We start from the raw sequence: 12,550 nt of genomic DNA on the forward strand, positions 1-12,550 counted from the left end.
AAATATACAAAACCGCATAAAAGCATATCAGGATATTTGCTGCAGCCTTAAGAGCAGAAGATTGAGAACAACCTACACATCAACCAGTAGATGCTTAATTATGTCATTCTTGCAAAAAATATTATTCTACTGTTAATAAGAATGAGGAATTCTGTTTGTATTGATATGGTACAATCTCAAGATACTTTTATGATACACCCAACAGCATGTATTACAAATTGCCGTTTTGTGTGGAGAAAAATATCTTTATTTATACCTATATATTTATTTATACATTCAGAAAGCATCTGGGAGAATTCGGAGCATCTAAAGGTAATTGTGCTTGTCTGGAGGAAGTTACACCCGAGGAGGAAAACTTAACTTTTTATTGTTATACAATAAAACTTTGGCACCTTTTGAATTCTGAACAATTTTCATGATTACCTATAAAAATAAAATACAAAACTTTACTATTTGGGAGGATACTGGATACTAGAAAACAACTGTGGACATCTTTCAGAATTTTTCTGTCTTAAACAGAAAAAGTTCTTTCAAAAGCTGGACACCATTTTGCAATCAAGTCTGAGATTTCAAACCTGCCTTGAGAGCCTTAGGTCTCAGCAGTGTGTTCTGTGTCTGAACATTGAATTGCCACCGCACCAGTCCTGTAGCTTTTTAATGGCATGCAACACTCTGCACCTTGCATTACATCACTTCATATTCCCTGGGCCTAAAATACATTAGATACTGGGCAAGGGTCCTGTCGAAATAAGAAATGTCCAAACCTAAAAAAACTAATTTCTATGAGTTTATTTAAGCCACACTGACAACACAATACCAGGAAGCAAAATCTCAATGGATTGTGAAAAGTTCTGGAGAATGGCAGTTTTGAAGTTTATTTTATACACTATAATCTAAAAAATGATAGTAAGGAGAGTTACATGAAATATGTCGGTGGTAAACTAAGGAGGCGGGAGAAAGCATAGTAGGGAAATTTCTAGGATTGGATAAAAGGCAAAATGGAGAAACATATTTCTTTTTCATTGGTGCATACGGAATAGCTAACAATTAACATTTACAGTACATAGAGATGGTATTCAGGGGAACAATGTAATGAGGGGTTCTGTAGTGCCTGAGGTTGTGTCTTTCAGAGGCAGGAAAAGACATTTCTAAGCTGTTATCCTAGATGTATAAGATCAATGGCCAGAGCTCGCTTAAGGTTTAAGGTAACGATTGACCTTTGCTAAGGAAACTATAGGCCTGGGATGTGACTACCGCTATGACCTGCCCAGTTAGGAATTTGTGATCAGACCATCCTATGCGCTTACTTTTGGTTACTGCGCTTGTCAGGCCTGCCGTGTGACAACCCCTTCTCCATTCCCATGCTTATGAGGTCTTCTGCATAGCCCCTTTTTCATACACGGCCCTAAACAGATTCATTACAGTATCCCCACAGGACCTGGAACATTGTCACAGTATATAGTCCAGAAAATGCTGGTGACAGGCATAAATAGGGATTGGAAGAGGAGGAAACCCACCCTACACCCTTAAGTCAGAGACCTCCGAGAAGAATCGCCCGCTCCCTAGTAAAGTGCAGGAACGCGGGCCAACAGCCCACCCTCGCCCACGGATCGAGTCGGCCTAAGAAGGACCCTAACGGGCAGTAACTCCGGCCCCGCCAGGTCCTACAGCCCGGGAAACAGACTCCTCCCGTGCGCGACGGCGCCGTAACCCCAGAGTGAAAGGCGGGGCCTCAGGACTATGACCCAATGAGCGCCGCCAGCGGACGCGCGGCCAATGGCGGCGGCGCGTCGGCGCGTCGGCACGCTGGAGGCGGGCAGGATGCGCTCGACTTTTCCAGAATACCCGGATAGCGCCTCCCGGCCACGCTGAGCCGGCTTTGGGTGTTCTTCGTTTTGGGTTTCTTTTTCTGTTGGCGCAGCTATGGCGGCCGTGAAGACCCTGAACCCCAAAGCTGAGGTGGCCCGGGCTCAGGCAGCGTTGGCGGTCAACATCAGCGCGGCCCGGGGGCTGCAGGACGTGCTGAGGACCAACCTGGGGCCTAAGGGCACCATGAAGATGTAAGGCGGGGCTGGAGGGCAGGGCCGGGCGGGCACCGGGCACCACGCACCTCGAGCGGCCACGGGCCTGATTACGGGAGTCGTGGTCTCACGCCCGCCGCCGCGTCTCTTCTTCCCGCGATCTTCGCTGTCGGGCAGGTTTCTTGGCCCGACCATTTCCTTTTGTAGTCGGTGCAGTCTCCGCGGAGAACAAAGCTGCCCGCGTGCGCGGCGCTCCCTCGTGCTCTGGGGCTTCAGCAACCTGGGGACTCAGCAGACTGTCAGAAAGGAGGGGGTGGACACTGCTTTTAATGGGAATCAATTGGGTCTCCGTTGAAAAAGTCACACTAAGTCGTTTCTGCCCATTGAACAGGCTTGTTTCTGGTGCTGGAGACATCAAGCTTACTAAAGATGGCAATGTGCTGCTTCATGAAATGGTGAGAGGCTGCTATACTCGGTCAAAAACGTCTTGGTTTTCCATAGTACACTCAATTTGTAGGGAGATCTTGTTTGTTTTCAAGGTAGGAGGGAATCATATTCCTTACCTCTCAACGGAGGGAGCGGAGGAGAAATGTAATCAGTAATAGTAGTAGTGATAGTAAAGTGAGGATCGCTGGAGTTTGATACTTATTTTTTAGTCTCTGCTCCTGACATTTGAGGCCTGGGTTAAAGGACTGTAATTACTAAAATCCAATAAAATCCGAAAAACTAAGTGACACAATCAGGTAAAGTGAGATAGGTTGCTTACACTTTTTAAAAAAACAGCTATTTGATTTTTCTGTTACATCTCATCTCTCCACCTCCAGCTGGAGAGGAGGTAAAACTCCTTCCTTAATCACTTTAAAAGTCCCCGTGGCCAAGAATATGAGATTACTGAGAAGGCTCGTCTTTTTACACATCCCTAAACTTCCCAAACCTAGCAGTTCAAATCCAGGAAAAGGAAATGACTTGCCTGTGTCTTGAGTTCAGGATAAAATTTGGGATTTTAATAGTAGGGTCCCTTGCCTTCAACATCTAGGTGTTTGTAAATATCTTCAGTAAGGACCAGCTAACCTAGAAGGTATAGTTTTTGTTAGTTTTTGGTGGGTTAAATGGTGGCCTATGCTACCTGGTAACAATCGGGATCACAGTTTAAACTTAATGTCAGAAAAAACAAATCTACGTGACTTTAATTTTCACTTGATTTTTTGAAATTGTGAAATGCAGGATAAACACAGAGGAGCACCTTAAACAATTGCAGTTTAACAAGAACCTATAAAGAAAACAAAGTGAGAAGGATACAGTATCATCTGTATAGTGTCAAAAATAGCATCAGCAAATCTAGATAAGGAGATAGTCTGCAAGATGACTAGGCTGGATTCTGAAAAACTAGCAGTGTCCCCAAAGACATAAAGGCTAGGGAACTGTTCTAGATTAAAGGAGAATAAGGAGACATAAAAACTAAAAGCAGTGTGGGGGCCTTCATTGAATCCTTTATAATTTAGACTGTGGAGACTTGGTGAATATTCTGTTCTTCCAAAAGCCTTTCCATGCAGTGATTGAGCATCCACTGATGGTCTTTGCTATCAGAGCTTTCTTTTTTTTTTTTTTAACTTTATTTAGTCAGTGCCAAGTAATATTGGAGGCTTCTGGGCTTTCATTTTAAAAGGTACCTGGATTATTCTCAAGAATGTCCTAGATTTGTTATAAGAAGACATGCACAGGTTTGAAAATATTTGGTACTGTTACTTGTTAGCTCTGTCCCCTTAAGTAAACATTGAGCCTCGGGTTTTCATATCAGTAAGTTGAAAATAATCTTGAGAACTATACACATTTACACATGACAATGTTTTGGTCAGTAGAAACCAATGTAAAATAATGGTGAGTTTTTAATTGAAGTAATATGTGGTTGAACACTTTGGCAATTTATGTACATAGCACTTTAAGGAAAAGGTTTCACACATTTAAGATATATTTGGATTCTTTTAAGCTTTTTTTTTCTTTTTCTGTTTTCAGCAAATTCAGCACCCGACAGCCTCCTTAATAGCCAAAGTAGCAACAGCCCAGGATGACATCACTGGTGATGGTACCACTTCCAATGTCCTAATCATTGGAGAACTGCTAAAACAGGCAGATCTCTACATTTCTGAGGTATGCATGATTCTTGTATTTGTAATACTGTTTATAAGAAATTATCTGAGTTTTATTTCTACATGTCGATATGTTAATAGTAACTGAGGCCATATATAGATTTTGAAGAGCCAGAGGGCTTAAACCTGGGAACCAGTGTCTTTATCTTGGTCTGACACAAGTTAATTGTTATCCTGGCAAGCTAAAGAACTCTCCTTGGCCTGAATGTATTTTCTTTTTTCTTTTTTTTTTTTAATTAAGTGGCATATATGTAATTTATATCTGTCTATAATATAGATTAATAATTGACATCTAAAACCAGGATGTTTGGGGCCAGGTATGTTTATAAGGAAAAAGCTAACCAAAAACTTAACTTTAAATAAAAGTTCTACAACTTTTTTTTATCCCTGAGTAGGTTGAAAGTAAAGCAAACCTCAGTGAAGACTAATCTGATGCCAGGAAGAACTTCTTGGGAAGACAAAGGAGGCAGATTTAGTCTTCCTTTCTACTTTTTATTAGTAAATGATGTGAATTTTATTTCAGATTACCTGTGGGAAAGATATAATGGTCCTTTTAATTGTAGGTTGTTGTGACACATTAAGTTTTTGTCATTCCTTATGGTTGGCACAGTGAACACCCAAGTGTGCTTTATAGTTCCCTTGGCTTTGACTCTGTGCTAGAGCAATGTCTGTCCTTTTCCTCTGCATTGAAAGGACTATTTATCCTTTTAAATGTATTCAGAAAGTCAGCACATTATATTTTACTAAAGATTATGAATGGTCCAGAATAAATCTCCAAAAATGTACTTTGTTGTGAACTATAGTTGCATCTAATTGAGAGACTCAGTGGTGGTTTTGTCATCATCTCTATTATAGGGTCTTCATCCCAGAATAATAACGGAAGGATTTGAAGCTGCAAAGGAAAAGGCACTTCAGTTTTTGGAACAAGTCAAAGTCAGCAAAGAGATGGACAGAGAAACACTCATAGATGTGGCCAGGACATCTCTGCGTACTAAAGTTCATGCTGAACTTGCTGATGTCTTAACAGAGGTATGTGTTGAATTAAAACCCCTGATGTTAGACACTTACCGATTTCAATTATAGGATGCTCTCTAAAATCTTCACAGTATCATATTGTAAATAAGTAGATTTATTTTTGTGGCAGTGATTACCTGATATGTGTCTGTAAAAAAGTTAAATGAGAAAAATAATCACATACCTGACCAGGTTATAAAGGTATAATCAGAGCTTTCATTAAAATGTTGATAAAATGTAGATTACATTATTAAAAAGCTTCCTGTTATCAACATTTTAAATCAAACAGCTAGGACTGATTTCAGTGGTTCTTTAAGTAACGACATTGAGATTTCAGAAATGTAAATGACTGCAGCCCTTTACACATGTGTTCTGTTAGCTCATAGAAAAAGACTTAGATCAATTCAAAAGACTTTCAAGTTGAGAATCTGTCTAAAATTCTCTGTAGAACAAGTAACAATGAGTATCTTGTGTAACTCATTTAATGGTATACTCTTATTGTAGGCTGTGGTTGACTCCATTTTGGCCATTAAAAAACAAGATGAGCCTATTGACCTCTTCATGGTTGAGATCATGGAGATGAAACATAAATCTGAAACTGATACAAGGTAAGTCGTTGAATACTATAAAATACTTAGAAAATGTGTTTACAAATTTACAGGTGCTTTATACAACATTATTTTGGCTGATTTTTTTTTGCCTTGAATTAATACATATTGCCTAGATGAGCAGTTTATTCAGTAATATTTCCTCTTAAAGTTAATGGTATGATGTATTTATAATTGGAATGATTCAGAAAATTGAGTTGTATCAGTTGTGTGGCATTTATTGAAGTGTTGGACACAAAGCTTAATAGGAGACTGTTGGGGAATTTAAAAATATATTTCAAAGATCTATTTTGAAAACATTTTTTTAAAAAAGTTAAAAACACCTTGATAGCCTACCAGTTGAGAAGTTTTCTCTGCAGAATTTTCTGTACAAGATAAGTTGTTTTTGTCATGTTCTAGAATATTACTTTTTCATAATTGACCCTACCTAGGTTTGACTCAGAAGTCTTGTTCAAATAACTCAAGAAATAAAGCTGATTGTGTGAAAATTATCCACATGGTCTCCATTCATTGTTTTACTTTTGTTAGCGTATGCTATATCCCATCTGACAGTCAATCACATAGACTTTTTCTTTTAGTTTAATTTTTAGTCATAGTTAACAGATAATATTATATTAGTTTCAGGTATGTAACATAGTGATTAGATGTTTATATACCTTACAAAGTGATTGCCATAATTTTTATGTGTTTTAACAGCTTAATCAGAGGTCTTGTTTTGGACCATGGGGCACGACATCCTGATATGAAAAAAAGAGTAGAAGATGCGTACATTCTCACATGCAATGTGTCGTTAGAATATGAAAAAACGTGAGTTTATATCCTCTTATAAATGGAATCAGGAATCAGAGGAACTTGGTATTTTGGGCAAGTCACTTCTTTGTGAGACTTAGTTTCTCACTGTATGGACAATTATAATGCCTCAGTTGGGTTTGGGAGAATTCTGTGAAATAAACTGAATGTACCAGGGGCAGGATGAGAATTACATGAATAATTGTTAAATCAAGACTAATAACCCAGTTTCTGAGACTGCTGGCTTCTCAAAAAATAAACATTCTTCCCCCCATACTCTTTTTTTTTTTTTTTTTTAATAGAGAAGTGAATTCTGGCTTTTTTTACAAGAGTGCAGAAGAGAGAGAGAAATTAGTAAAAGCTGAAAGAAAATTCATTGAAGATAGAGTTAAAAAAATAATAGAACTAAAAAAGAAAGTCTGTGGTGACACAGATAAAGGATTTGTTGTTATTAATCAAAAGGTGAGAATGAATTTTGCTTTATAAACTAGTCTGTATCCATTTTTATTTTTCAGGTGAAATATATTGAGAAACTAATTTTTCTTTGTTACAGGGAATTGACCCATTTTCCTTAGATGCTCTTGCAAAAGAAGGCATAGTAGCTCTGCGGAGAGCTAAAAAGAGAAATATGGAACGGTACGGATAGCAGATTATCTGAGTGATATGAATTTGTGCAAGTTAACTGGCACTCCCCACCCTGACTTGACTTTGCTTTTTCTTTTTTCTTTATAGTGTGATAAAATACACATAATACAATTTTACCTTTTTACTTATTTTTTAAAGTGTAAAAAAAAAGAACTCTGCCATTAAGTTACATTTACATTGTGCAACCATCACAGTTACCAATTTTCAAAACTTTTTCATCATTGCAAACTGAAACTCTGTACTTATTAAACACTAACTTTCCATTTCTCCTTTACCCATACAAAACTATTCTGCTTTCTCTCTATGAATTCGGTACCTCATATAAGTGAATCATATAATAATTGATCTTTTGGGTCTGGCTTGTTTCACTTAGCATAGTGAAAATAATATGAACTTTTTCAAAGTTCATCCATGTTGTAGGTATCAGAATTTTATTCTTTTAAATATATATATTTTATTTATGTATTTTTAGAGAGAGGGAAAGGAAGGTAGGGAGAGAAACATCAATGTGTGAGAGAGAACATTGATTGGTTGGCTGTCATACATCCCCAACTGGGGACCTGCTGCACAACCCAGGCCTGTGCCCTGACTGGGAATTGAACTGGTGACCTTTTGGTTTGCAACTCAGCACTCAATCCACTGAGCCACACCAGCCAGGGTTCATTCTTTTTTTTGTTTTGTTTTGTTTTTTAAGGATTAATATTCCATTGTATGGATAATACCATAACCATTTTTATCCATTTACTGTTATTCAGCATTTATTTGGGTTTCTACCTTTTGGCTATTAGGAAAATGCCACTATAAACATTGTGTTTTATTTTTAACTATGATATAGATTTGTACATATTTTTCAGTGTCAAGAGAGCATCGAAGGATTTCAGGAAAATGTAAGAAAGAGCTCTTTTTTCCACCTTCAGATTTCATATCAGAGGAGTATTTGCTGATGTGAGGAGAGTGGAGGGTTAAGAGAAAAGACCAGTTTTCAGCTAATTGGTGGTAAATGGAAAGGCTTAAGTTAAAATACATTTTAGCCTGCCTGGTGTGGCTCAGTGCTTGAGTGCTGGCCTGTGAATCAAAGGGTCATGGGTTCAATTCCTAGTCTAGGTAGGGCACATGTCTGGGTTGTGAGCCGGGTCCTCAGTAGGGCGGGGTGTGAGAGGCAACCACACATTGATGTTTCTCTCCCTCTCTTCCCCTGTGTCTAAAAAGAAATAAAATCTTTAAAAAATATAAAATGTGGTTATAAAAAATACATTTAAACTATAATTTTAGTAGTAACTGAAAATTGTTTATTTAAAATTATTAATCTTTAAACGTAACTAACAAAAGTCACTTTGATATACTTCAATATTTCAGGCTGACTCTTGCTTGTGGTGGGGTAGCTCTAAATTCTTTTGATGACCTAAATCCTGATTGTTTGGGACATGCAGGACTTGTCTATGAGTACACATTGGTAAGTGTATTTTCTTTTCAAAGGTAATACTTTTGGGTTCATGAATTCTTCACGAGTAAAGGCTCATTCAAACTCAGGCTCATATTTATGCTTTGTTTACATAACATTTTGATGGTTTATGTGTAGCAGTGATACTCCTTTAGTGGGAAAGTCAAGTTTCTTCTACATGAGATTTTTTTTTTTTTTTTAAGAAATTTCTTCAATGCGATTGGTTGTTTTTTATTAATATACTACTTATTAGTTAATCTCTGATCATTCTTTGTACAACCATGTCTTGTTTTTTAAAATATTCTCTACACAGGGAGAAGAGAAGTTCACCTTTATTGAGAAATGTAACAATCCTCGCTCTGTCACATTATTGATCAAAGGACCAAATAAGCACACACTCACTCAAATCAAAGATGCAATAAGAGATGGCTTGAGGGCTGTTAAAAATGCTATTGATGATGGTAAGATCCTCACTTTACTCAAACTATTCTTTTTGCTACTCTGAAAGGCATGGCTGAATACTGTGTTCTTTTTGTCAGTAGTTTACACAGCCAGACACCATGCAAAAGAAAAATCTTCCCTTTTAAAGTAGCTATGATGGTATGCCAAGTGTCTTTATAGCATATCATTACTAAAAATGGATACAAGTAAATGAGTTAAGAGCTGGTAAGAGCTTCCAGGTTCTAGTTAAATTAAATCATGCTATTCAATATGTTGCTTGTATTGTTTTCAAATGCAGTGTTCAAAGCTGCTGTGGTTACACTGAATTCTAAAGAAATTAATGGTTTTCATTTACATGTGTTGTAATTTATATGTTTTCTTGTAATTCTACAGTTTTCTTTGTAGTTTAGCATTTCTGTCTTTCTCCCCTACCTCATCCAACAGGCTGTGTAGTTCCAGGGGCTGGTGCAGTGGAAGTGGCAATGGCAGAAGCCCTGATTAAACATAAGCCCAGTGTCAAGGGCAGGGCCCAGCTTGGAGTTCAAGCATTTGCTGATGCATTGCTCATTATTCCCAAGGTTCGACTACTTTTAACAGTCAATTTTCTAAAATACGTCAAAATGATTCAGTTGTTGAACATCAAAGCTTTTTGATAATGTAGATTTTTTCATAATGTGGATTTTTAATAATTTGATCTGTTTTCTCCCTAATAATAGAGCATCCAAATTTATTTGGTTCTTCTAGATAAAAAACTTGAATATCTGAAGTTTCAGGTGGCCATAGACAACTATTTTAAGAGGGTTTGCAGTATAAGGGATGCATTTGACTATAAGCTTGCTTATTGTTTAGGTTAAACTATGATTGGTATTACAGTTTTCTATTGATTACTAATCGGAAATACTGTTCCATTTATTGTATACTTAACTGTCCATTCTTAGGTCCCGTATTTTAAATTACTAAATTTTCTTGCTTTAGGTTCTTGCTCAGAATTCTGGTTTTGATCTTCAGGAAACACTAGTTAAAGTTCAAGCAGAACATTCAGCATCAGGTCAACTTGTGGGTGTGGACTTGAACACAGGTAAAAGAATTTAGTTATCTGTAGGGGAGAAACTAGATAATAGAGGTGAAGTAAAGCCAGGAAGAATCAAAGGAATCTTGGGGAGATGCTTTGCAGTTTATGATTAATCCTAGAAGTAAACTCTGGGTTCTAAAATACAGTACAGAAATCGAGTAACTAGATAAAGTAAATAAGGGAATATAGATTATATACATTTGAATACTTTCAAAGAGTGTGGATTTATTGATGTTGCTGAGTGGTGGTTCAGGTTAATATTGAAAGGTTTCGCATTGGGTTTACTCAGTTTTCTATTTTCTATCAGTGATTTTGATAAAATACATTAGATAATCATATTCACTGATGAAAAAAGGTTGAGGATAGCAAATAATGCTAGCAGAGGGAACCAAATATAATGAAATGTTTAAAGCCCTGGTCTTAGGCCAGTGTAAGAACACAAATTATGTAAATACAGAGTGGAAGAGATAACTGACATAAATCCAGTTGATATGTATATGTATAAGACTTACATCAACAGCATCATTTATATTTAAGTTAATTAAAAAGATTTCTGGAATGAGGAAAATAATAAGCCCATTTTGGGCAGATTATAGTTCAAGTGCTGTAATTTCATACGGACAAATAGGAATGTGTCCAAGAAAACACGATGTTCAAACATTTGGTGACCAATTAGATCATTCCTATCACTGAAGTCTTCTATGTAGAGATTGGTCACTCATCAAAAATACTTTGCACAGGAATCGTGGTTTGGGGTACAAAATTGGGTTAATTGAAGAAATGTGGGTTCTTATAGTTAATACTGGAAGAAGTAAGAGTAATCAGTGATAAGCGAAGCAGCACAAACTACTCTTTTAAAAGACAATATTCTGATCTTACGGCCTGCTATATATGGTTTTAAGACTAATGGATTTACTTGTCAGGTGAGCCAATGGTAGCAGCAGAAGCAGGCGTATGGGACAACTATTGTGTAAAGAAACAGCTTCTTCACTCCTGGTAAGTTGGGGAAAGCCAAAACCAAAATAAGTAATCAGCATACTCTTTTAATTTGATGTGTTCTGTTTAATTTCTTTCCCCCTTCCCTCTCCCATAAAAATGTAAAAATTGAAAGTGTAGAAACAAAACCTGAATTTTATGGGAGGGAGGCATTTAATAGTAATACAATTTACATGGTTTAGTTGGATATTGAGTTTAATTAGGGCTCATATCTGAAATCTGAGCTATCTGATACTTTCCCCCCCTTTTCAGCACTGTGATTGCCACCAACATTCTCCTGGTTGATGAGATCATGCGAGCTGGAATGTCTTCTCTAAAAAGTTGAATTGAAGCTTCCCTTCTATCATCTGAATCATGAAGACTCTACAGAGTGATCCTAAGAATACAGCTATGGAATTTTTGTCCTAGCTTCAAATGATTTTCAAAGGAATTTTTTGTCCCCTGTGAAGAAAGGAGAACACTGGCACCACCTATACAAATTCCAAAGCCTGAAATTATAATTACAGTATTTTTTAAATTGCACTCAGTGTATACACATAAAGCAGGCCGTTTTTACCCAATGCACAAGATGTTTTATCTTAGCTTCTGTGATGTAAAAGTACATGTTAGAAAAGCTTATGTTACTACCTTATTAAATATTCCTTGAAAATCAAACTTTAATGGGTTAATAATTTCTTCTAATGTATTTTAATTTATGTAGTAGTTTCCTTAATAGATTATAAAATTTTTATGTTCATAAATAACATGTAAGTAACTTAGGTTTTGAAAGCATCCCTGTTCACTTAGTATAAATTGCTATGAGTAAAATGATTGGACTTAATGCATTGAAGTAGCTTTGCTAAAATGCTCCCCAGGAAAGTTAAGTGGAAGTGGGTAGAAAGATGGGTAAGCTAGAGGCAAGAGAGTTGAAAAAGCTACACATTTATAAAGTGGCAAGAATGAAAATAGAGGAGGTAAAAAGATGGCTTGAAGCCTTAGTTAAGAGATTTTCAGGTAGGCCATGTTCACATTTTCACACCTGGACCTTTGCTTATATTGAAATACCCATCCAAAAATACGCAGTGTCGGGGTTTTAAGTTATTCTATGTGTTCCCACAAAATCGTTTTTTATACAGTTGGTGTATCTGTACAGTCATTGAAGGTGAAATTGTGTTCCTAAACTTTGTATTTTGGGGACTTGGCAGTTGCCTACAGTAAGTGTGCAATAAATGTTTAACTTGAAACATTTTCTGTGATCTTGCAATGGTATTCCAAGGCACAAAAGGAATGAATTGAATATGAAAGAAGGCACTCAGTCCAAATGTTCACAAGGTTATGAAGGGGATTCCGAAATGATAGGGCTCTCAACACTAACCCTGAGAGAATTGAGATTTGCT

At 36.9% G+C, this 12,550-nt stretch overlaps 1 protein-coding gene and 2 non-coding genes across 3 annotated transcripts; all 3 read left to right on the forward strand.

Annotated features, from left to right (window-relative positions):
* Positions 1-1,816: 1,816 nt before the first annotated feature.
* On the forward strand, positions 1,817-11,828 carry CCT6A (chaperonin containing TCP1 subunit 6A). Its single transcript, XM_045819646.1, has 14 exons — positions 1,817-2,060; positions 2,413-2,476; positions 4,035-4,169; positions 5,024-5,197; positions 5,687-5,790; positions 6,487-6,597; positions 6,882-7,041; positions 7,133-7,215; positions 8,581-8,677; positions 8,979-9,126; positions 9,551-9,684; positions 10,082-10,184; positions 11,102-11,174; positions 11,427-11,828. Exons 1-14 carry the CDS (start codon positions 1,924-1,926, stop codon positions 11,497-11,499), a joined length of 1,596 nt encoding a protein of 531 aa, XP_045675602.1. The 5' UTR covers positions 1,817-1,923; the 3' UTR covers positions 11,500-11,828.
* On the forward strand, positions 4,771-4,904 carry LOC123806540. The gene has a single exon (XR_006783508.1). It is a non-coding gene; the product is annotated as a small nucleolar RNA SNORA22 (small nucleolar RNA).
* On the forward strand, positions 9,174-9,314 carry LOC123806535. The gene has a single exon (XR_006783504.1). It is a non-coding gene; the product is annotated as a small nucleolar RNA SNORA15 (small nucleolar RNA).
* Positions 11,829-12,550: the final 722 nt, after the last annotated feature.

The sequence above is a fragment of the Phyllostomus hastatus genome, unplaced genomic scaffold (assembly GCF_019186645.2).
Source record: "Phyllostomus hastatus isolate PE091 unplaced genomic scaffold, TTU_PhHast_1.1 phas_scaffold_385, whole genome shotgun sequence".
Taxonomy (NCBI): domain Eukaryota; kingdom Metazoa; phylum Chordata; class Mammalia; order Chiroptera; family Phyllostomidae; genus Phyllostomus; species Phyllostomus hastatus.